The following is a 23,940-nucleotide window of genomic DNA, read 5'->3' as shown; positions in this document are numbered from 1 at the left end:
ATTGAATCCAAATATAAATAGTTACGTTTCAGAATTAAGATTAAATTACTTTAATTCTAACAAAAGCAACACTAAATTTATGCAAACTATGGATCTTTTGACTGGTGCATTTTGATCAATATGCACATATAGCTATTATAGGGGTAAAGATCCTTACGAAACAAACATTTACATACATTTTTTTCCTCATCATACATTCCTCCCCAGGCCCCGCTGACCCTGCAGTGGGGGGGGGGCCATCTTAGGGAGGCCCCGAATCGTAGTTTGAATTTTGAAAGAAGGGGCACCAAAATGCAACGTTATGTCACTGCCTAGACCACACTTATACTTCCATTAAGAATAACATAAGTACTCACATCCACATGGGTGAATCAAAGAATCGATCTGTGGAAGTTATGGATAATGGCATTCACACTTGACATCAACAACCCTACAAAACTAGGGTATAACCCTACAAAACTAGGGTATAACCCAAAAGCATTGGTATCTGGGATTAGTCTATTGAAGCAAAAGGAGTGGCAATTAATAATTTGCTTATAAAACAGCTATTCATTTACTTTGACCACAAAGAAGTCATAAATTTTCTAAGCCTTGTGTACATTGTACAAGTGACACTTTTTTTTATTTTTTATCAAGACACTTATTTTACTTCGGTGTATTCCAACAGCCACATTGTTACACAAGTGTAACCAGCCAATTACAGGAAGCCGAAGGATCTTTTTTTGGCCAGTGACGGTTAAGGTAGTGTGTACCATACTTTCTTCGCCCGAGACTTTGCTGCAATGTGCAGCTCCTCATTTAACCCTCACACCCGATTTCTCGAGTATTCGGCTGAGTAGACCGGGGGGCTGCATAGACCACTCATGATCCTTAGCTGAACGTCGACGACGCTCACCCCACGACCAGGCAGTCAGTGGGATTCGAACTCGCAATCTAACGATTGTAAGACAGGCGTTCTAACCAACTGCGCTACCTGGCCGTTGAACTCGATAAATAATTTTTTCATAGAAACTTTTACAGCTCTCGGCAAAGATATACCCCAGATCCAGGCAGCATGTTCTCTCTAACTTTAGCTCTATGTTCAGTTTCCATCAGTTCGGAATACTTAACCTCATGAACTTTGAAGACAAAAGCAAGTAACTGAACCGTCTACTGAGGGATTTTGCCCAAACTGTATCGGTCTCCTTTTGGGGGTAATGTTGCAAGTTCGCAACTAATTTGTGCCATTAATGTCAAAGAGTGTGAGATAGACTTAATTAGGTATATGTAATCTCTTGTATTATATGTATTGCAGTTGACCCAGCTGAATAGTCGGGAGTTGGTGATTAAGGGTTCAATTAGGATGGAGCTAGCCATTGGTACTTGAATCTTTTAACTTGCTAAGGTACCTAGCTGTGCACATAAATTGTAGTTTACCGCCTCATAAATTACAAAATAACTTCTCGCTTCGTACATCGTAAGTAATGAGGTATGCTGTACCGGAATTAAGAAATCAGCCTGACCAATTTCATATCTTGGCGAAATTCCGTGGAACCTGTTTATTCGAAACGCCCAATTTCCTTTATGCTTTAAAATGGGGATGTTAATGGCAATATTGCTGAAAGACTGATTCAAGTTAAAGAAAAAGTCCATTTAAACTTAAGTTTGTAACATAATTTTCATTAATGATTAAAACAATATGATATACACATAATATAGCATTGACCCTATATAAAAATTCAATATGAAATTCAATAAAAAATCTTAATAAATTTTAAAAACCCCTTAAATTAGTAGAAGTAGCTAGTTCAATTTATTGGCTCTAAATTAGTGAAACAAATTTTAGTGAAACAAATTTAAAATTTTATCCTTTATTTTACAATCATAGTATAATAATATTTATAAGCCTCCGTTTTGAAAGTTTTAAATTTTAATACATTCACATTTCTATTTAAAATTCAATTTTATGTACAAGTCAATAACTGGCCGCCAAAGCCGCGCATTCTTGAAAACAGGATTAACTTGATTATAGTTATACGACTATGTAAATTTAAAACTATCCGTGGTTTTTTCTTTTAAATAAATACGTTATTATTTTACCTAAGTCCAAAGCCAGCTTTGAAAAATTTACTATTAAATCATAATATATCGTCAACTTTAAATATTTACAATGCAAAAATTCATTAATCTGTAAACACGCGTACTCCAGCCCCTAAACGCATAAATTGTTATGCGGCGCGGCTCAAGCCGCGCACGCACGTAAATTAGTTCTGATATTTTAACAACAAAGCAAAGTCCATTTAAACAGATTGTAGCTTTTGGTTTAGCAAAAGGTGCGCACTTTATTTCCACTGAAAACACATCCAATTGGATACGTATAAAATATTTTTGTAACTTGCTTGATTCTGCATTAAGTTGTCAAGTTAATTGACGATGTCAATTCATCGCAGCTCAGCGAGGCACAGTAGCGCATTTCGCCGATGGGTGATGCTAGTCTGTCGTTGCGAGAAGCCTCATTGAGTGCGCGGCGCGGCACAGTAACGCATCGCACTACAAGTTGTAGGTTTACAACCAACCAGGACGCGCGCCGAGTTGAACTCGTCGCGGACGGTCTTGGCCTGGGACAAATATTTTACGAGTATCACCCGTTACGCTACAAGTTGTCAAGTGGCGATCAATATTAAACGAGGAATCGTTTAACATGAACATCAATTTTGAGGTAAATCAACAAAAGCTATTTACACTATTGTACTTTTCACAGAGAAATTAGTCAATAGCGTTTTTGAGCAGGCTGTTCTCTTCCAAAAGCATTCTAAATGATTTTTATAAATGCATATTTTGATTCTGAACACATTGTAGTGCGATGCACTACTGGGCCGCGCATCAAAAATGCTTATCTTGTATCACGTCGTGACCCCAATGTCGTTTCACTATAGTAAAGTTTTTACAATACAGGAAGAGCCTTAATTGACGATGTCAATCCGTCGAGATCGTTGCTCAGCTGCGAAGCAGAGCAACGATCGACGACGATACAAAAATGCTAGTTTGCTAGCAATAATGCTAGTTTGCAATGCTAGCAAGAATGCTAGGAAAATGCTAGAATGCAATAATGCTACAATACTAGTTTGCGCGGCGCGTCGAAGCGGCGAAGTCCTCCAAGGAAGAGCCGCGCAATCGTGCACGGTGGGTCATACAACGTAATAAATACGTATGACAATGTTTTTTGCAACCACAGTATATTGGAAAAATGCACCACTGGGGCCTGGGCCTTGCTTGCTCTAACCAGAGCCCTTATCGCTTGCAGTAGCGCGCGACCGCCGAAGGCAGCAAAAATATATATATTCTACTTGTGAAACAAGCGTGTCACGCAGTACGCGTATACACATGGCTATGTGTATACGCTGAGACTCGCTGAAAAACTATCCCAGAAGAGGGGAGAAGACTATGCAGCTATTATGTGTTACATGCGCACCAGGATTAAATTCTCAATCCTCAGGAGTACCCTGATAGCGGTCAGGGGTGAGAGAGGGAGACGGCAATCGTATACATTGCCAGTCAGTGTAACTTCGTTTAACTTGATACCTGCCACCATGGACTATGAATGTTTCTAGACACTATCCTTTTGATATTGAGATATTGGTATCTCAGATCACGTGTACATCGTTCCTTTTCTATGACACAGTAATTTATTGACACTCACAGCTATAATTTTAATCATTGAATCAGTATTTTTATCTGTGCTCTGCGTAATGCATCACATGAATCAGTTTTTAATCTATTAACTTATTACACATTTGTGCTCTGCTTTAGCATCACTTGACTATTTAAAAAAACCGTTTGTTCAGGCCATGACCTATAGTCAGCCAATTGGCCATTGCTAAAATTGAATGTAATTTATTCAATATTTTATATTGCCTGTGAAGGGCCTTGCCGAGCTGCAAAAAATTGACATCGTGAATCAAGCTTTTGGTAAAAACAGCACCTTTAAAAAAATCGTGGTGCTTTTATTTTTTCCATTGTTTGTTCATTTTTGTAACCATAATCATCGCGTTTGCATTTATATATTACAAAGAGTTTTTTACCCCGGTTTTAAAAATGTGTACCATTTTTATAAAATTGAATCTATTTTATTAGTTTATTCATTTTTCGAGGGTGTTTAATGTTTATCCTTACAGCTAGACAATTACCATTGCTGAAATTATCATAATAATTTTCATAGTTCTTGTGTGATCTGTGAACATAGTGCAGTGATTTGATATTTATTTGCTTGAATGTATTCGGTCATCTTATCTGCATCGTATAGATATATATAGTAAAGAGATGGCAAATGTGATCTTGGTTTGTCTTCATTTTTTGCATCTATTTCCACGAACATTTTATGGGTTACACACATGGCCATGGGTCAAACTTAGATTCCTTGAGAAAGACAACATTTTTATTTACCACAAAACAATCTATACATAATGTTATATTCATGAATAAATTCAAGTTTCAATTTCAATTTCAACCATATATACAGCACACCACACACACAGCCACACATTGTTGAGAAATCTGCAGGAAAGTTTCATAGATTTCCTACATGACAGTGGATCTGACCTCATTACGTCATTAAATGAGAACGTTTGCGTGAACATTTTATGGGTTACAAACATGGGTCAAACTTAGATTCCTTGAAAGTTTCATAGATTTCCTCCATTACAGTGCATCTGGCCTCGTTTCGTCATCGAATGAGAACGTTTTGAGTTAAGAACTCCACATATTCTGGATGCCTTAAGGCTTAAAGTAAAGTAAAGTAAAGTAAAATGTATGATATCACATCATGTCTACAAAATATCATCACACACATCCTTAGGTTGGATAAATAATAAGTAGCATCTAACGTTAAAATCCATTGTCTGTAAATTTGTCTAAGTTATGAACATTTTAAACTCTGTTAAATTTCGACACTTTAAAATATTTCATAAATTATGTGACAATTATGTGTACATTGTTTGAATAATTTTTAAGTTAAAAATAAATTGAAAACGATTAACACAGTCTTTTTGAAGCTTCCGTCACCAAAAAACTATTGTTATACTTCTATCTTTCAAGAATCCATTCTAGATCCAATTATTGCCATGTATGACCTGTTATACTAATTATAATTCTTAAAATGAATGGCTGATTGTTGGTCTTGATATTATAAATCACATTATTTTTAGACATGTTTAAATTTTAAGTCTTTATTTGTTGATTTTGTAAATAAATGCATTAGAAGATTTATTTTTTCCAATTAAGATATATAACATTATCATAATTAACTAAAATATTTTTCCAGGGGTAGAGTTGTAAGACATCTGCCATGACTTTCACCGTTGACATCAGAGGATCATTGTCCCCTCCCATCACAGCATTTGTGTATCCTTTTGGATCAGCATACTTTGATTACCAATGTTCAAGATATAATCTTGTTGATGCTGAAGGTGGTGATGATTCAGAGGATGAAAAAGAGCATTTATCAGAAAGTGACATTGTGATTGATGTAAAATACATTAAAAGTCTTGAGGCTAAAGATTGGAAAGATCAGGATCATTACAGAGTTCTAGGTATTCCCAATCTTAGGGTTAAGGCCTCAACGAAGGATGTTAAAAAAGCATACAAGTACATGGTCCTTAAGTGTCATCCAGATAAAAGTCAAGGTAATACCAAAGTTGATGAAGAAGCATTCACATGTATACAGAAAGCATATGAACAACTTTGTGTGATAGATGGAAAGCGTGCCTATGACAGTGTTGATCCTGAGTTTGATGATGATGTGCCCAACGTCACTGAGCACAACAAACAAAATTTCTACAAAGTGTTTGGAATAATCATAGAAAATAATGCACAGTGGTCGATGAACAAAAATGTCCCAACGCTTGGCACAGAAATAGATGAAATTGACTATGTGAATGATTTTTACAATTTCTGGTACGATTTTAAGAGCTGGAGAGAATACTCGTATCTTGATGAAGAAGAAAGGGACAAAGCAGACTGTAAAGAAGAAAGAAGGTATTTAGATAAGCTGAACAAGCAAGAGCGTATTCGACGTAAAAAGGAAGAAATGACTAGAATGCGCCAGCTTGTGGATAATTGTTATGCTTGTGACCCTCGAATTAGAGCTTTCAATGAAGACAGAAAGAAACGAAAGATTGAAGCTAAACTTGCCAAACAGGAGGCTTACAAACAAGAACAAGAAGCTTTACGTCTTCAGAAAGAGGAAGAAGAGCGCATTAGACAGGAAGAAGAACAGAAACGTATCCAGCTGGAAAAAGAGAAGGCAGACGCTGAGAAGGTAGAAAGGCAAAAGCAAAACAAGCTCCTCAAAGGAGAAAGAAAGAAAGTTCGAGATTGTGTAAAGAACAATAACTATTTTTGTACAAAAGATGACAATATTGTAAAATCCATGGAGAACTTGGATCTCTTACTTCAGGCTCTTACCATTGACGACTTTAGAAAACTGAATGCAATAAACAAGAATGTAGATCAGTTTACTAAACTTTACAACTCTTTCATGACTTCACATTTGGAAGCACAAGAAACAAAAACAAAAGAAAATTTAGTAAAAGCCAAGCAAAGTCAAGATCTTCATAAAGACCAAAGCATCAGCTCTGATAAGTTTTCAACTCAGGACATAGCTCTTTTAGTCAAGGCTGTGAAAATTCATCCACCAGGAACAGTGAACAGATGGAACACGATTGCCGATTACCTCAATCAGCACAGTACAGTCTGCTCGTCATATGTTAGCAAGGATATCATACAGAAGGTCAAGAACTTACAATCAAGAGAAGGTGATGATCTGAAAAGTAAAACCAATGAACAAGCATATAATAACTTTGAAAACTCTCAGAAGTCCAGAATTGGAGATGGTGTCAATGCTGTAGGCGGTCTTAGCACTAAGGATACCATGAACTCAACTCTCATTGATGATAAAAAAGACAAAGAAAAGAAGAAGAAATTGGCTTGGTCAGCAGAAGAACAGAAGCTTCTAGAAGAGGGTTTGAAGAAGTTTCCTCAGTCAGTGGGTCCACAGAGATGGGACAATATTGCCAAGCTTGTGGCTACAAGGTCGAAGAAAGATTGTATGCGGAGGTATAAAGATTTAGTTGAGCAAATCAAAGCCAAAAAAGCTAAGCAGTAGTCTGTTTTATGGTAATATTTATTGAGCTTGAAAGTGTCCCAGTCACAAATAATGCAATGTTTGTCAATTTATAGCAAGTTTTTAGCTATAAGTTGAGCTGGGCATGTAAAGCAAATTGGGCTAAGATATCTCTGTCCTGTCATTAAAAATTGTTCCAGGCATTTTCATGTTACTGTAAATTGCTCAGGAAAGTAAACCAGCTTGCAATCTACAAGTTCTTGATCTTAAATGTTTCTATGAAATGTTATGACAGTAAATTCAACTTCGAACTTTTATTTTTTCGACTTTTTATCCCTCTATATTGGTCGTTTTATTCGTCTAAATTGAATCACAAATTTTTAATTTTCATAATTTTTGATTATGATTTAACCTCTCAGATGGCTTACGTATCGTTTTCTTACAAATCAAATTAATTGTCGACAATAATTAGATCATGTGTATCGTGTAGTTATGTTAGCTCACTGTTCAAGTAAATATGATTTTACTTTACCCTAGCTTACGTTTTAGATTTGATGAGACCCAAGAATTTAACATGAAACATTTGGGAAGTGAAGAAGACTTCAGCATTTTGTATAAACTTATTGCAAGGTAAGGACTGACGTTTGGATACTTAAGGGGGCAGGGGGGGTCTTCATGGAAATTTTCTCAAAATCGACTTTTTAGCTGTTTCTGATAGAGGTGAGTGATATCTATCAGATGCTTTTAATCTGATAGAAAAATATTGTTCCTAGCCAAAATTATCGCCAGTAAAAGGTTAGCGCTTGTGTGTAATTGTATTGTGCGAGCGATTTTTGATCGCGTGCCCTGAAAATCGAGTCTAAAAATCTATCTTCTCCTACATTTTTTGAGCAATCACCCTCAAACTTTCAGGATATGTTCTAAGGATCATTTAAAAGAGATTGTCCAGGCAAAATTTTGAAATAGGCCTTTAAACAATTTTTATTTAATTTTTAAAATCTTGGACCTCGAAAAATCGTCAAAAAACCAGGTCCAAGATTTTAAAAATCGAATAAAAAATGTTTAAAGGCCTATCTCAAAATTTTGCCAGGACAATCTCTTCTAAATGATCCTTAGAACATATCCTTAAAGTTTGAGGGTGATTGCTCAAAAAATGTAGGAGAAGATAGATTTTTAGACTCGATTTTCAGGGCACGCGATCAAAAATCGCTCGCGCAATACAATTACACACAAGCGCTAACCTTTTACCGGCGTCAATTTCGGCTAGGAACAATATTTTTCTATCAGATTAAAAGCATCTGATAGATATCACTCCCCTCTATCAGAAACAGCTAAAAAGTCGATTTTGAGAAAATTTCCATGAAGACCCCCCCTGCCCCCTTAAATTCATTATTTTATACTGTTCATATTTTATCCTATATAATAATGTAATATATCCTAATTTGTACACTTTACAGTTTACAGGCCATACTAACAACATTAATTATATTTTACCTGATAGTAATAAACAACACATCTCAAAGCCTCTTATTTCAGTCAGTTAAATGCAGGGGGTTTTGATAGTATCAGTATGAAACTAATGCCTAAAGATGAAGACATGCCACACCCATCTCACTGGCTAATGCATCTTGTAATGGTCGGCAGGGATGTTCTGGGTATCACTGGTTTCAACTTCCATGAGAATCCAGTCACTCCTCACACATCTTTTGTTAACTCTCTTCAACCTTATTACACCTATCCTCAAGTAAGTCAGTTTTATACCTTAGTTTGATTGATACATGAATTTGATTGATATAATATGACCTGAATTGTTCACTTCTTTTTCGATGCATTGATTTATTGATATTTAAATAATTAATATTTCAGTTGGATATATCTGAACTAGACTCCCCTATAAAGCACTACATTCTGGGCAACATGACTCCCAGCAACATGCCTCACAATATTCCTTCCTATGAACAGCTTCCTTCTTATTCTTCAGCCAAAGAAATGCACCACGAACTGTCTACCAGTCAAATAGATTGTCTGAAAGCTGATATTCCAGCTGCTCAGATATTGGAGCCTGACACTTTTGATCATCTTCCAGATTTGTCTTGTACCCCAGATAGGAGTGTTGTCAGTCAGACCATCACTAATACTTGTAACCCTACTTACCACGGACATGCTCCAGTTGATAAGGCCACAATTTGTGTGGGACTTAACATGAACAAATCCTCAAGTAACAAAAATTTGGACTCTGTCATTGAGACTCTAAATAGTCAACTTGATGTGGTGAGCACTGAAATACGAGATAAGATAAACGAGTTATCAACCATAACACCTCAAGTAACTGGAGCTTCAAATGATTCTGAACCAGAAATCCCTAAAGAGGATGAAGTAACAAGTGTTGCCAGTGATTTGGAGAAACTTTCCACGTTTCATATGATGGACGAACTGTATCCAGAGAACACAAATTCACCTTCTTTAGAATCCCCAGAAAGCAAACCAACTAGTCCTAAGGGCCTTACAATTGAAGAGTTGGAACCCATAAGTGCACCCAAACCGAAAAGGAAGCAAAAAAGGAACAACTCTCAAAAAGAAGAAATCAAAAGAAGGAAGAAGTCAGACAGTGTTTCAGTTACAGCTGCAGCTTCCTCCGAAAAACCTGGATGTTCAAATGCAGACTCAAATCAACCTGGTGAGACCGAATATCTGTCTAATATTCAAAGAGTTTTAACTAGCAACATGATGCCCACTAGCACACAACCAAAGAAAGCAAGAGCCCCTAAACAAACTCGCAAGAAATCAGTGCCCATGATATCACTTGATGAGCAGACCCTGATGGCTAAGATGGCTGAAGACACATCCCAGCATTCTGTCCAGGAAGACCCCACTTTAAACTCAAAACTCTTAACAGAACTGCAACGCCTCTTGACACAAAACAACATAAGAACAGCACTGCAAGGTGAACAGAAGAAGAGAAAGTGCAACCGCCCTTCTCTCGACTCCCCTCCTTATATCAGGCCCCCTCAGCTGCATGATAGCACCTCAATGGACGGTTCAAGGTTTACACTGGTTCTAGATAAACCTCGCATGTTTCCTTGTCTCCAGTGCAACAAAGAGTTTAAAACGAAGCAGTGCTTAAAAAGGCACATCAGCAGACATCTTGGTGTGAAACTTCACATCTGTTCATATTGTAACAAGAGGTTTAATGATAAGAGCAATATGAAGCGACACGCTGTGACTCATATCAATGTTAGGAAGTTCACATGCGACGTATGTGATCAAACTTTCTACAGAAAAGAGGTTATGGAGCTTCACAAACGGAGAATTCACACTATTCCTAACGATATTTTGAACTGTCGCTTCAAGAAGTGCGGCTTTACTTGTAAAATTCCTTACAAACTGGTGGAACATATTCAAACAGTACACTTCCACAACTACAGATACAACTGCGAAAAGTGTAACTACAAGACACAACACAATGTGAACTATCTGAAGCATTTACGTGTGCACTCAGGTGATCGCCCGTTTAAGTGTCGGAAATGTGGGAAAGGGTTCAAACAGCGCAATGCTCGGAAGAAGCACTCCTATGTCCATCTGGATCGACCTCACAAGTGCGAAATCTGCTTGAAAACGTTTTGTCTTGAATTAGCTTTGAGAATTCACTACGAAAACAATCATGGACCAAGAGCTGCCCAGAAAAAGTTGCATGAGAAGAGAAAAAGAGAAATTCTGAGGAAATACCGACAACAAAGAAGTGTACACTCTAAGAAAATATCGTTCGTTAACCTTATGCCAACTAAGTTGTGACAGCAGTGATCTAGTTCTGGAGCTATGGTTTTTTCTTCTCGAGTTGATCATTTTCATTATCTTGACTAAGGTCAAAACATTTACGAAATTTAAAAATTGAGTTTAAAGAGTTAAATTGTTCCAGTTATTTATATTATTCATTATCGACTACTTGTTTCTAAGGTTTTTAAGTTTAAAAATATTTCAGTGATAAGGTTTTTAAAATCATTTACTGTACATAGCTATTTATTTCATCAAATTTTGACTTTGCTAAACTTTCTGCATTACTGATTTACCGAATGCAATGAGTTTTTCTGGGTATTATTGTTACATTTATAAGCCGAACTTGTAATATACCAAGGTTTCGTTTATGACTAAACCCTTGATAATTATATTTCATGCTGTGTAAAATCTAAGTTAAATCCTTTCTTATGCACAGAGCTGATGTATAGGACAGTGAGGGGTGTAAGATTGCTTTCCAGCAGAGCTGCTCTCAGAAAACCTGCTGTTAATAAAGCTGTTACGTAAGTTTACCCCCCCCCCCCCCCTCCCCAAGTTTAATATCTTCATAAGAAACTGTCCAAGAAGTGTCTGCTTCAACGTCTAGAATGTTTCAACACTCATCAATATTTGTATCTATTAACGATGTAAAAATCTATAATATCAGGGCAACAGTTACTCGCACATTCTCATCTAAAGAATCAGACGACCCACCTGCACCGAAAGAGTCCGAAGAGAAAACGCTAGTTCCTGCGTCTAATGATGCGTTTGATGGACATCCTGGTTTGGCCCACATTCATGTTCCAGAATTCTTCCCTATCGTGCCATGTATCGCGGTCAATAAGAATCCTGTGCTACCCAAGTTCGTCAAAATGGTCGAGGTATGTGTAGAGAGATAACATCGTATGTTTTGTGATTCTGACGAAGAATTGTTGTCTTAACTTAACGTAAGTAAAACTATTTTGGATATTAAAATAAGTTTGTTTCTTCCTCAGATATCAGATCCAGAACTGATGGAGTTAGTCAGCAGTCGTATTCGCCTCAACAAGCCTTATGTTGGCGTGTTCTTAAAGAAGGATGATGAGTAAGCAACCTTAACGAAGTTAAATTTCCATTTTGCAACACGACGGTGTGCCAAAAAGCCTCGTTCCTACCAGAAAATTCCAGATTCGCTCACTTAACGGAACGCGCCAGCGCCAAACATATGACAAATGCGGTAGTTTATTCCTGTCCACATTTGCGCCACGCAACTTTACCGGACTGCCTGAGCCGCGCAAATTAGTAACGCATGACCTACATGATAACGACGTAATTTACTCCGGCTCTGTTTGTTGTTAAGACATGAGAGGAAACTGTCAGGCTGTTACTAAACTAATTCTAAAACCTTAGGAATACGTCCGATGTGGTTGATAAGTTAGATGACATCTACAACGTGGGTACATTTTGCCAAGTTACTGAGATGAGAAATGTGGATGACAAGTTGCGGCTTGTTTTGCTGGGACACCGGCGAATCAAGATCACCGATATTGCTAAACCAGCTGAGCCTAAGAAGACCGGGGATAAGGTGGAGGAAGAGGAGAAAAGTTATGTTGTCGATAAAATAGTCCAGGTAAGTCATAATCCATTAGTTGCATCAGTGTTTTTAAGGAACTCTCATCAAGTATATCAAACATCATATTTGTCTATTTTCAACACTATTTTCAGTATCTTAACGAATATGGTTGTAAATTTCAGGTTGAAACAGATAACTTGAAGCACGATCCATTCAAACAAAACGATGAAGTGAAAGCTTTGAGCGGAGAGATCGTCAAAACATTCAGAGACATTATCAAGTTAAATCCACTTTACAAGGAGAGCATACAGCTCCTAGTTGACAGCGGCAAACAGGTAAGATTATGGTTTTGTTCTTGCCAGGAAAAAGGGATAGTTTGAGTTATTATAGTAAGACTTAAGTTAAAGTGGAGGTCCCAACATATTCAGGTTTTGAAAAGCTGTGCTTTCGTTCCAAATGATTATCAATATCAACAATTTTTATTTCCTCACAGATAATAGACAATCCGCCTCACTTGGCTGATTTTGGAGCAGGAATGACAAGTGCAGATGGTCACGAGCTGCAGACGATAATCGAGGAATGCGACATTCCAAACAGACTTCAACTGTCTTTAGAGCTCCTGAAAAAGGAGCACGCCATTGTGAGCTTACAGCGGAAGTTAGGCCAGGAAGTGGAGGAAAAGGTGAACAAAATGCAGAGAAAGTTTATGTTGAACGAGCAGCTGAAGATAATCAAGAAAGAGTTGGGTATTGAAAAGGACGATAAGCAGGCTTTGGTGGACAAGTTCAATGATAGAATCAAGGAGAAAACTCTTCCTGCTAATATCGCTGAGGTGCTGTTTTAGATATAATGATAAATATTACCCTTTTACTCAGTTCTTCAGTTTGCTTTTGATGATCAATTAATCAAATCTTTAAATCGGAAGTTGACTGATACACTGTATTAGGTTGTGGAAGAAGAGCTGAAGAAACTTCAATATTTGGAAAGTCAGAGTTCAGAGTTCAGTGTCACTCGAAACTATCTAGATTGGCTTACTTGCCTCCCTTGGGGCATCAAAAGGTTAGGAATATTTAATTTCGTATCAGGAAATCTTATCATTCGGTTTCTTTAGTTTGATCTGTGCTTAAAAAAGTTAGTGTGTAAAATTCGTCTGATTTCTTTTGATAAGAAAATATAAGCATTTATTAGCAGTACCTGACAACTAATATTGTCCACAGTGAGGAGTGTTATGAGATCGATTCAGCTCGCGAAGTTCTGGACAGAGATCACTATGGGCTAGACGACATCAAAGAAAGAATTCTGGAGTTTATCGCTGTGGGAAAGTTAAAGGGGACTGTGCAGGGTACGTTAGATATAATGTGACCACCACTGCTATGTACCCAAGTCCCAAACCCATCACAGAGAGTTCAGCCCTCTTAGGTTTAAAGAAATTTCGTCTTTTCAGGTAAAATCCTCTGTTTCACCGGACCTCCCGGAGTTGGGAAGACTTCCATAGCACGTTCTATAGCCCAAGCTCTTAACAGGGAATACTTCAGATTTAGGTAACAAATTCGTCATGATCGCTTTTAATTTATAGCTTGCCCAAATTATGCATCTTCCATTCAAAACGAAGCGTAACTCTTTGACTCCTTGGCCAAAAATTGACATAGCATAACTTATGGGTAGCTCTAATTCTGTGCTACATAACGTATCGTAGCACCTAGCCTATTTCAATCTCAAACTCTAAAGTTCGATCTCAAACTCTAAAGTAAACAGTCCTGTTCCTACCTTAATTTCAGTGTTGGGGGAATGTCGGACGTGGCGGAGATCAAGGGACACAGGAGAACGTACGTAGGAGCAATGCCCGGTAAACTTATCCAGTGTCTTAAGAAGACTCAAACTGAGAATCCTCTTGTTCTTATTGACGAGGTGAGCTCTTACTGAAGTGTTAAAACTTAGGTCTGATTGGCAGGATCATCTTGAATAGTTATTTAATGTCCGCCAAAGTCCCAAAAATGAGGTCCGCTAATGTCCCATTTTCTCAAAGAGTCCAAAAAGGACATTGGACAAGGACATTTAGCGGACATGTCAGCCCACCCCCCCCCACCCCCCTAAAGTGGTCAAATTATGATGAATTTGTGCTAAGTTCATTTTGAAACCTCCATCACTAATTAAAATAAATATGCTTTAAGTTAACTTATTTTGTTGCTAAATTCATATGACATGATCCTAATAGATCAAATTGTAAAAAGTAGATATAAAGTTGATATAAAGTTAATATAAAGTTGATACGTAATGGAAACTTAGCATGCACACACAAGCTTAAAATTTTTCGATTATTTAATTTTCTATTTATATGAATCTTATTCCTTATCTGCAGATTCGACTCGCAGTACATAATCATTTTTCCCAACACGATAAAAGATGATCATACTTTTCTTGCTTTTTATGTTTTTTTCGCGATCAGTAGTTCAATCGATTGCAGCTGAGTCAATTCAATGTTACGAAAATGATATCGTAGACCCTGACAACTACAAAACTCTGTTTGATGACATACAGGGGATTATTCACAACGACCGCGACCTGACCCGCTGCCATGGAACTCTCCAGAAACTGAGACAGTGCGTAAAGAATAACCGGTATGTGCTCCACAACATTCCAAACGAGCCAGAAGTCCGGAATACATGGTTTCTCTGCAAGTTGCTCTCCACTCCGGACAAACTGGACAAGCTCACGAGGCTGGTTAACTTGAAACTTCCGGCTGCACTTGAAGATGCAAAGCGTCAGTGGAAACAGTCTATGGAGTACCGAATTAGACTTGATAAGGATTTAGCAGAGAAGGATATAGAGGCCTTCACAGACTCAATAAGTGGAAAGGTGGAGCAGATAGAAAAGTCATTCTTATTAAAGAAACAAAATCTTGATAATACCTTCATTACCCAACAGTCACTCTTTGTGAAAGAGTTCCTAAATTTGATAAGAAAAACCAAAGACAACAAACTCAACAACAGAGTCTCCTACTCTGAAAACTCAACCCTCCATTTTACGACAAGTAAAGAGTTTGCTACATCTCCCGGGTCCAACACTGGGTTTGTAGATTACACGGCGTCTCTGTTAGAGGAGGGTGGTCAAGTCCTTGGGAAAATAGCGAGAGGTATTGTGGACACGGCAGCAATAGCAGCGGGTGATCTGTTTAGATTCTTGGGGAAATAGCGAGAGGTATTGTGGACACGGCAGCAATAGCAGCGGGTGGTCTGTTTAGATTCTTGGGGAAATAGCGAGAGGTATTGTGGACACGGCAGCAATAGCAGCGGGGGGTCTGTTTAGATTCTTGGGGAAATAGCGAGAGGTATTGTGGACACGGCAGCAATAGCAGCGGGTGATCTGTTTAGATTCTTGGGGAAATAGCGAGAGGTATTGTGGACACGGCAGCAATAGCAGCGGGTGGGTTGTTTAGTTTATTGGGGAAATAGCGAGAGGTATTGTGGACACGGCAGCAATAGCAGCGGGTGGTCTGTTTAGATTCTTGGGGAAATAGCGAGAGGTATTGTGGACACGGCAGCAATAGCAGCGGGTGGGTTGTTTAGATTCTTGGGGAAATAGCGAGAGGTATTGTGGACACGGCAGCAATAGCAGCGGGTGGGTTGTTTAGATTCTTGGGGAAATAGCGAGAGGTATTGTGGACACGGCAGCAATAGCAGCGGGTGGTCTGTTTAGATTCTTGGGGAAATAGCGAGAGGTATTGTGGACACGGCAGCAATAGCAGCGGGTGGGTTGTTTAGATTCTTGGGGAAATAGCGAGAGGTATTGTGGACACGGCAGCAATAGCAGCGGGGGTCTGTTTAGATTCTTGGGGAAATAGCGAGAGGTATTGTGGACACGGCAGCAATAGCAGCGGGTGGGTTGTTTAGATTTTTGGGGAAATAGCGAGAGGTATTGTGGACACGGCAGCAATAGCAGCGGGTGGGTTGTTTAGTTTATTGGGGAAATAGCGAGAGGTATTGTGGACACGGCAGCAATAGCAGCGGGTGGTCTGTTTAGATTCTTGGGGAAATAGCGAGAGGTATTGTGGACACGGCAGCAATAGCAGCGGGTGGGTTGTTTAGATTCTTGGGGAAATAGCGAGAGGTATTGTGGACACGGCAGCAATAGCAGCGGGTGGGTTGTTTAGATTCTTGGGAAAATAGCGAGAGGTATTGTGGACACGGCAGCAATAGCAGCGGGTGGTCTGTTTAGATTCTTGGGGAAATAGCGAGAGGTATTGTGGACACGGCAGCAATAGCAGCCGGTGGTCTGTTTAGATTCTTGGGGAAATAGCGAGAGGTATTGTGGACACGGCAGCAATAGCAGCGGGTGGTCTGTTTAGATTCTTGGGGAAATAGCGAGAGGTATTGTGGACACGGCAGCAATAGCAGCCGGTGGTCTGTTTAGATTCTTGGGGAAATAGCGAGAGGTATTGTGGACACAGCAGCAATAGCAGCGGGTGGGTTGTTTAGTTTATTTTTTTAGCTTAATAACAATTGAAACATACATTATAGTTCGATTCGTTTCAGGGCTTTTTATGGTTATTTTCACCATTGAAATACTAGTGAATAGTGATGTTTCAAAAAACACATCGGTAGATTTTTGCATGGTCAAGTTGTTTTTCTCGATTTAATTTGTGAAATATAGTGATATTTTAGTAATGGTATTTTCTTATATTCGTGTAAAATTCTCCAGTCAATTGCATTATTAAGTATGTGCATTGTGCAGTCATTGCCGCACAACGATGATGTGTCCACCCTTAAACTACAACGGAGAAAATGTATAACGATAAAATTAAATAATTAAGGAAATTGCTTAGAGAATTAGTTTAAATGAGTTGGTTACGAAGGTGACCCCTCCTCACCCACCCACTCCCCCTAAGGTTGACAAGATGTCACGTGGTCACCAAGGAGACCCCGCCTCGGCTCTTCTGGAGCTCCTGGACCCAGAACAGAACGCTAATTTCCTGGACCACTACTTGGATGTTCCTGTTGATCTGAGCAAGGTTTTGTTTATCTGCACTGGTAACGCTACTGACACTATTCCCGGACCTCTCCTCGACAGAATGGAACTTATCAACGTTAGCGGGTATGTGTTACTCCTGAGTCTTTGGGTCTTGAGACCCTAAAGATAAAAAATCATTTAACAAATCATAAGTCAATGATTTATGAATGTGGTTTAAATGCAAAGGTGAGTGGTCAAAAGGTCAGTATTTGAATTTTTGGCAAACATATCGTAGTTTTACGATATGTTTGCCAAAAATTTAAATGTCAGAAAGAATCGCCGAAAATTTTGTACACCTTTTAAAACTCCATTATTTCGGATAAACATCATGAATTTTTTTGACAGAAAATCAAATCAAAATCGTCTATACCTAGAAAATTATAGACGATTTTGATTTGATTTTCTGTCAAAGAAGTTCATGATGTTTATCCGAAATAATGGAGTTTTAAAAGGTTTTTGAATATGGTAGTTTTAGTCTGCAAATCTAATGGAGTTTTAAAAGGAGTTTAAATGGAAAAGGAATTTTAATAGAGTTTTAAAAGGTCTTTGAATATGTTAGTTTTAGTCTGCAAACCTTCATTAAAGTGTAAGAAATGTTCGGCAATTCTTTCTGATATCACTGGAATTTCAAAATATTTCAAGCCATTGCTTGCAATTAATCATCAAACGTTTTGTTTGATGAGATTTTGTTTGAAATAAACTGAAATTTTGATAAAAAATGGCTGAAATAATAAACCTGCTAACGCCCTTTGCGGAATTCTCACACTTTCTAGGATTGAGAAATTGGAAACCTTTAACATGAGGGCCTGCATCATTCTACTCAACATCCCAAATTCGAAATTTTGATTTTGTGATGATAATACAGCGACACTCAAATATCTGTGCCCATCCCTGGATGATAACAGAGAACTATACAATCGCATCCACTACGCTAGATATTATTTCTAAAATTGTAATGTATATTTTAGTCGCTTATCTTCTTTTTGATAAACCACAAAGTCTAGAACTATTAAACATCAGTTACTTTGACAAATGCATATTTACCTGATAGATCAATTTACATTACTCAAAGGTATGACTCTTGAAAGTAACGATACAACCACAAACATCCCCGGAGAAGGAGAAACCATCTGCTGGACAATATTCCATGTATTGATAGTACTTCTGTCTCTGATCGGAGACACGCTCATCTTGATAGGAACCACAAAACACAAAGCGATAAAGTTGCACCGTGTTATGGTTGTGGTTATCCAGCACCTTGCAGTCAGCAACCTTCTGATGACCCTGTTCAGGGTGGTCCCTACCATCGTGTCTTTAGTTGCCGGGGACTGGGTTATGGGCATGTGCCTGTGTCTTGTAAATCTGAATGTAGTTATCATTGTGACCCCGGTAACTGCTATATCGACTTGTGTCCTCTCCACTTTCAAGTTGCTGATTGTTCAGTATCCCCTCAAAACCCACTCTTGGACTCGAAGAAGAGCACACATTGTTTGTGCATTGTGCTGGGTGACATGTGTAATACGGCCTCGTCAAATCATGAACGTCTTCTTTGCGAGCACGACATCTTTTTCCTTCGATTACATTGAGTATATGTGCCTGGTCGATCTTACCAGTACCCCGGTTTCTTTTATTCGCTTTCAAAACATTTTCATTTATTTTTCGTTTATGGTTGTTCTCGTGGTGATGATCTTAACGTCAATTCTCTTGCTCCTCAAAGCAAAACAAGCAGCTGCGAGGGATAGACAGTCAGTTCGGTGGCAGGGGATCCTAGTCGTAGGTTTAACTACTGGAGTATTCCTGGTGTCTTATCTTCCGGACACTATTGTTCCTATGATTGACAACCTCACTTCAGTTCATCCACGTAGCTCTATCAAACGAGCGGCGTGTTTCTTTGAGAATGTCAACATCGTGGCTAACTTCTTGGTTTACTCCCTTGCTGTGAGAAGCTTCAGAGTGTTTCTCTCCACAAGAATCAGACAGTTCATCTTCCAGCAATCTCCACCTTCTACTCCTTTATCTGCTTATCGAGTGCGGGTGGAGCGCGGTTTGGGTTCACAAAGAAACCAGCTTAAGGAACCTTTCACTCAAAATTCGTTTGTTTGAGAATTTGGAGGAATAGATAAATTGACGTGGTTTTTTTGAGAAAGAAATCAAGATCCGACAAGAAAATGAACAAAATTTGATCTTATCAACGTCTAATTTTTTTGTTTTCTTTGAAATTAAAATACTGCAAAGTTTTATTTTGTAACTTGCTATCGCTGCGGTCTGCGAAGCACCAAATTTTTAACAAAGAACTTTTTATTGTAAGGCAACACTATAAACGTCAACGTTGTATTTTGGCTTTCATTGAAATTTGAGGAATTTTAAAGAAGTTCTCAGCAATGCAAGATCACATGAAAAAATGAATAATAATAATATTCAAATTTTTTGAACTCCAATTGTACACAAGACCAGTATACACTGTGAGTGTGATCAACCTTTCACATACTCAATCACAGTCACCTCAATAAAGTTATCTCTTCAGATTTCAATCGAAATATTAGAATTACTTTCACATCAAACTACTTCTCGGCCAGGTACATCGCAGAAGAGAAACTTGCAATAGCACAAAAGTACCTTTCACCCGCGTCCAGAGAAAGCACTGGTATTAAGGAAACTAGCCTCAATATATCAGACGACGCTGTCCTGGCTCTTATTAGAGGTTACTGCAGGTCAGTAGTGAGTTTCATATTGGTTTAATTAGTAATTAGTAATTAGTAATTAGTAATTAGTAACTAATAATTAGTAGGCTCTCATTAGAGGTTACTGCAGGTCAGTGAGTGCCATATTGGTTTACCAACTCTGATTGCTACAAGTGGAATAAACCAGAGGGAATGGCGCAGTATTAGTAATAAGTGATTAGTAATTAGTAATTAGTAATTAGTAATTAGTAATTAGTAATTAGTAATTAGTAATTAGTAATTAGTAATTATGCAGGGAGAGCGGCGTAAGAGGGTTACAGAAGCACATAGAGAAGATATACCGTAAGAGTGCTATGAAGATAGTGTCAGATCCTGAGACCGTTATCAGTGTCGCTCCTGACAATCTGGAAGATTTTGTCGGTAAACCAAAGGTCAGTGAAAATAAAACTTTTTACATTCCAATAGCAGAAAATATATTTCGTTCCGTATTATCATGGTCAATACAGCACATTCAGGTCAATAAGACTACGACATTGATAAGATAACACAATGTTTTATTCAGTTCACGAACCAGCGATTGTACGAGAATACTCCACCAGGAGTCGTCACCGGGCTAGCTTGGACATCGCTGGGAGGAAAGGAGCTCTACGTTGAAACGGTTTACTAATTTTTGATATAACTGTTTATCATAGTAATTAGTACTATTTAGTCCTCGGAACTCCGGTAAGACTTGTCACCTATTCTGATCCAATAAAGAATCAGTCAATTTGATCAAATAGATATATCCGTTAACTCCTTCATCGTGTCATGATTGCCATCCACACGATTTGGAAGGAGTATGATGATATTTGCAAATGTTGGTTAAATATCAGAGTGTTTCACAGGTGTGCAGTAACAATATGATATTTGCAAATGTTGGTTAAATATCAGAGTGTTTGACAGGTGTGCAGTAACAATATGATATTTCCAAATGTTGGTTAAATATCAGAGTGTTTAACAGGTGTGCAGTAACAATATGATATTTCCAAATGTTGGTTAAATATCAGAGTGTTTGACAGGTGTGCAGTAACAATATGATATTTGCAAATGTTGGTTAAATATCAGAGTGTTTGACAGGTGTGCAGTAACAATATGATATTTGCAAATGTTGGTTAAATATCAGAGTGTTTAACAGGTGTGCAGTAACAATATGATATTTCCAAATGTTGGTTAAATATCAGAGTGTTTGACAGGTGTGCAGTAACAATATGGCGGACAAGGAAACAGCAGGGAGTTTGAAGTCAACAGGTCAGCTGGGTAGTGTCATGGAGGAGAGCACTAGGGTAAAATATTTATAATATTATTTTTTATTTAAGATACCACTAACCACACATAGCGGCCATTAAAAATTAAGAATTAAAAGTTTTCCGGTTCAGTTTGACCTAGAAGAGGTAATTTTCATTGAAGTATTTTGTTCCCCCAGTATTGATATTTTTCAAGAAGCATTAACATCTTCCTCCTCATTTTAGATAGCACACACATTTGCCAAGACCTTCCTAATGGATATAGACCCGAAGAACACATTCTTTAAGCGCGCAGAAATCCATCTGCACGTGCCAGAGGGAGCCACGCCCAAAGACGGACCTTCCGCAGGAATAACTATAGTTACTGCACTGATGTCTTTAGCGACGAACACGGCTGTTCAACCTAATATCGCAATGACTGGAGAGGTGCACATTTTATTTACTTTTTTTTCATTATTCCCATTTTGCGTTCTAATTCAAACAAGCCTGCCATATTTTATATTTTGAGTCATGTCACTGTCCCAACAAATCAAACTTTCAGGTATCTCTGAACGGAAAAGTTTTGCCGGTTGGTGGAATCAAAGAAAAGATAATCGCCGCCCAACGATCGGGAATAACCTGCGTTATCATGCCAAGCGCTAATAAACGTGACTTCGACGACGTACCAGACTTTATCAGAAAAGAGCTGACGGTTCATTTTGTTGAGAATTATAGAGATGTGTATTCGGTAGTGTTCGGTCAGAACGATTCAGCGCAAAACTCTAGTTCAGGGGAAAGTAAGCTGAAAAAAGTTAATGAAGATCTGAGAAGTATCGCCTGAAAGTAGGTTGGGATATCCTCATCAAGTGACATCAACGAGATACTTTTGTAGATTATAATTTTGATTTGTACAAACCTGGGGCCACAGTGATTAAATGTTTTCGGACCCTCGACCTTGGAACTTGGCGATGTTTTTTAAAGAAACTGTTAATTTATTTTTGATCGTAGTTATAATTTAACCGGTGGAAATTAAAATCGATACTTTTATTTGAGCGTTGACGTTGAAATACCTCAGACCAATCACGTTTAGAATAAACCGGATGATTTCGAAATGTACTGTATATTTTTCGCCAGACCCTATTTTAGAAAATTGTGTTTTATTTCTGTTGTTATCCTCATCATACAAAATATGTAATGTTGGAGTTCTCCTCAGAATAATACATTAAAACGACTTTGATTATAAATTACAACTAAAGTTATACACCTTGTCCGGGTTGAACCTGTTGTGTGCTCATCTTTCGTAAACGTCTGATCGAAACTTATAAATCAAACTAGATTTAAATGATGATAACAATTTATGCAACATTCACAGAGGTGTTGCTATCTACCGATTAGCACTCCTAAACCATCTAAGAACATGCTACTTCGACATGCCTTTTAGACTTCAGGGAGCATATGTTAATGTGCTGCACACGGTGTGTCCCGATATCCTAATAGCAAACCACCACAATATTCTTGACTTGAATAACAATACTTATCAGACATCATCGTACGTCACTTTATCCTCCTCGACCAGACTGCATTATCTATGATATGAGATTGGCATTTGAATAATATGCCATGTTCATCAAAATGAGCATATTACTGGGCGGCGCTAAGCCTGTCATTCCGCCGAATCTCTATTCTTTTATGAACATAATAGCCTGGGGTCCCCAGGTAAAAGCATACTTGTTAGTGCTACTAGTACTTGGTCTTGGGTACTTGTCCTCGTAACTTGTTATAAACGATGATCCTAGTTGTCCGGGTATGTCAACCTTGCAGTGTCACTATACGGCCATATGGTTATACTTGTAGTTGTACATTGGACTTGGAGTTGTTAATCTCATAATTAATTATATCAATTCCCGAGAATTGTGTTAAGCCTTGAACATTTTTTTAAAGTGCCCAAATTTTGGTTATTGGTAAGGAAACATAAATGCCACTTATCAAAAGGTTACTCATCAGCCTCGAGGAAAACAATACATCTGCCAACGACTTTACAATTTAGAGACAATCTCCGCTGACCTTTGACCAATGGCAATACTATATATTTTATAAATATAATAGTAATACTATCAGTCGGCCAGCTTATTACTTAACAGTTTGATTTCAACCCTTCTCGAAAAGGGCGGATAATTTACCTTTAATCTTTTGCCTCTTCATGTTCAGTATGGTTCATTGCATCTTATTGATGAATTGGCAGTTGCATCACATTATTGTTCATCAGACCTTTTCCTCATCATTGAAAGAGGTAATATCAATTTCTATGATTATCAGTCACAATTATAAAGAAACGATAGTTTTTCCGATTGCGATATGGCTAATCCCCAGATTAGTTAGACCTAGCCATAAAATATGGAAAGCCATATAAATGATTTATTGCAACGACTGTGGACTGCAACTGTGCCATTTCGTCCAGTTATATGATTAATGAGATCTGTGGCCGAGTAAAGGAAACAAAATGAACTAACCGACTTAGTATTTAATCGCAAATCTCGTGTTGCATTAGCTCTCTTTTTTTGTTGAATC

At 38.0% G+C, this 23,940-nt stretch overlaps 3 protein-coding genes across 3 annotated transcripts; all 3 read left to right on the top strand.

Annotated features, from left to right (window-relative positions):
- The first annotated feature begins 5,249 nt into the window (after positions 1–5,249).
- On the top strand, positions 5,250–7,440 carry LOC134814762 (dnaJ homolog subfamily C member 2-like). Its single transcript, XM_063822969.1, has one exon. The coding sequence runs from the start codon at positions 5,324–5,326 to the stop codon at positions 7,139–7,141; it is 1,818 nt and encodes a 605-aa protein (XP_063679039.1). The 5' UTR covers positions 5,250–5,323; the 3' UTR covers positions 7,142–7,440.
- A 200-nt stretch (positions 7,441–7,640) lies between these two features.
- LOC134814913 (GDNF-inducible zinc finger protein 1-like) lies at positions 7,641–11,181 on the top strand. Its single transcript, XM_063823250.1, has 3 exons — positions 7,641–7,729; positions 8,636–8,843; positions 8,966–11,181. The coding sequence occupies exons 1-3, from the start codon at positions 7,674–7,676 to the stop codon at positions 10,889–10,891; spliced, it is 2,190 nt and encodes a 729-aa protein (XP_063679320.1). The 5' UTR covers positions 7,641–7,673; the 3' UTR covers positions 10,892–11,181.
- Positions 11,182–11,313: 132 nt separating this feature from the next.
- LOC134815883 (lon protease homolog, mitochondrial-like) lies at positions 11,314–22,522 on the top strand. Its single transcript, XM_063824472.1, has 17 exons — positions 11,314–11,394; positions 11,538–11,751; positions 11,866–11,954; positions 12,260–12,479; positions 12,605–12,757; positions 12,916–13,254; positions 13,369–13,481; positions 13,640–13,764; positions 13,867–13,963; positions 14,201–14,330; positions 17,308–17,513; positions 20,006–20,140; positions 20,406–20,541; positions 20,673–20,768; positions 21,343–21,432; positions 21,619–21,819; positions 21,935–22,522. The coding sequence occupies exons 1-17, from the start codon at positions 11,315–11,317 to the stop codon at positions 22,211–22,213; spliced, it is 2,703 nt and encodes a 900-aa protein (XP_063680542.1). The 5' UTR covers position 11,314; the 3' UTR covers positions 22,214–22,522.
- The last annotated feature ends 1,418 nt before the right edge of the window (positions 22,523–23,940 follow it).

This window comes from Bolinopsis microptera, chromosome 5, assembly GCF_026151205.1.
Source record: "Bolinopsis microptera isolate Bmic1 chromosome 5, MBARI_Bmic_1.0, whole genome shotgun sequence".
NCBI classification, from domain to species: Eukaryota; Metazoa; Ctenophora; class Tentaculata; order Lobata; family Bolinopsidae; genus Bolinopsis; species Bolinopsis microptera.
The sequence above is the reverse complement of the archived record's forward strand: the minus strand, read 5'-3'. Positions and strand labels throughout refer to the sequence as shown.

Bases quoted from the DNA above. Each gene is read 5' to 3' on its own strand.
- LOC134814762 (XM_063822969.1), top strand. From the start codon at position 5,324: ATGACTTTCACCGTTGACATCAGAGGATCATTGTCCCCTCCCATCACA.
- LOC134814913 (XM_063823250.1), top strand. From the start codon at position 7,674: ATGAAACATTTGGGAAGTGAAGAAGACTTCAGCATTTTGTATAAACTT. The intron at 7,730-8,635 runs GTAAGGACTGAC...CTCTTATTTCAG, and splicing joins TTGTATAAACTTATTGCAAG to TCAGTTAAATGCAGGGGGTT. The intron at 8,844-8,965 runs GTAAGTCAGTTT...TTAATATTTCAG, and splicing joins CTTATTACACCTATCCTCAA to TTGGATATATCTGAACTAGA.
- LOC134815883 (XM_063824472.1), top strand. From the start codon at position 11,315: ATGTATAGGACAGTGAGGGGTGTAAGATTGCTTTCCAGCAGAGCTGCT. The intron at 11,395-11,537 runs GTAAGTTTACCC...CTATAATATCAG, and splicing joins GCTGTTAATAAAGCTGTTAC to GGCAACAGTTACTCGCACAT. The intron at 20,542-20,672 runs GTCAGTGAAAAT...TGTTTTATTCAG, and splicing joins ATTTTGTCGGTAAACCAAAG to TTCACGAACCAGCGATTGTA.